General features: G+C 34.8%; 1 protein-coding gene across 1 annotated transcript in view; it reads left to right on the top strand.

The window, feature by feature from the left end:
• The window catches only part of LOC107558193 (sorbin and SH3 domain-containing protein 2), a 63,759-nt gene that overhangs the window by 20,786 nt on the left and 42,352 nt on the right, over positions 1 to 621 (top strand). The window contains exon 2 of the mRNA XM_016241814.1: positions 293 to 348. Within this exon, the coding sequence (XP_016097300.1) occupies positions 339 to 348 (10 nt within the window). The 5' untranslated portion in view covers positions 293 to 338. The remainder of the gene's footprint in view (positions 1 to 292; positions 349 to 621) is intronic.

Here is a 621-nt window from a genome sequence, read left to right as displayed (position 1 = left end):
ACACACACACACACAGACGCCACAGTTTCTAGCTGTTGTCTGTCATGGATCCATATTAAGGTCTATGTCGCCATTTGATACACAATAAACATGTTTAAAACAGAATATCCTCTATATCTGTCACTCTGAATAAATATAACCTGTGCTAGTCATAGAACTGCTAGACAAAAATACACGGTTGCTAAACAGTTTAGGCACTTTAGCAGGTGGTATTCGACATTAAACAACTATTTATGTATGTGTAGATGAATCAATTTTGAGATTATTTAGAATAGTTTGATGTGTTTTACAGGTGAAAGTGTCCTTCTTCAGAACACAGTTCAGTGGAGATCTTCATTATGAACACAGGTAAGTCTATTATTAAAATACCTGTGTAAGTTTTTAGCCACTAATGCAACAAACCAGTTATTGTGCGTTTTTAAGAAACTTTTGTGTAAAAATGTTGTAACATTGTAACATCTTGTGTTAGAAAGAGGTGCAGTACATGCTTCTTGATTGTCTACCACAATAAAAGGTCAAACCAAATGCATTGCATCGTGGGATATGCTATAATATTCCACACAGTAAGCTCTGTTTTGCTCATTACTGCTCATTTTGGGGAAAAAAAGTAAGATCATTGGT

Source organism: Sinocyclocheilus grahami, unplaced genomic scaffold, assembly GCF_001515645.1.
Source record: "Sinocyclocheilus grahami isolate Dianchi unplaced genomic scaffold, SAMN03320097.WGS_v1.1 scaffold635.1, whole genome shotgun sequence".
In the NCBI taxonomy this organism is placed as follows: Eukaryota; Metazoa; Chordata; class Actinopteri; order Cypriniformes; family Cyprinidae; genus Sinocyclocheilus; species Sinocyclocheilus grahami.
Note: the sequence above shows the minus strand (reverse complement) of the source record. Positions and strands in the feature narration are given on the sequence as shown.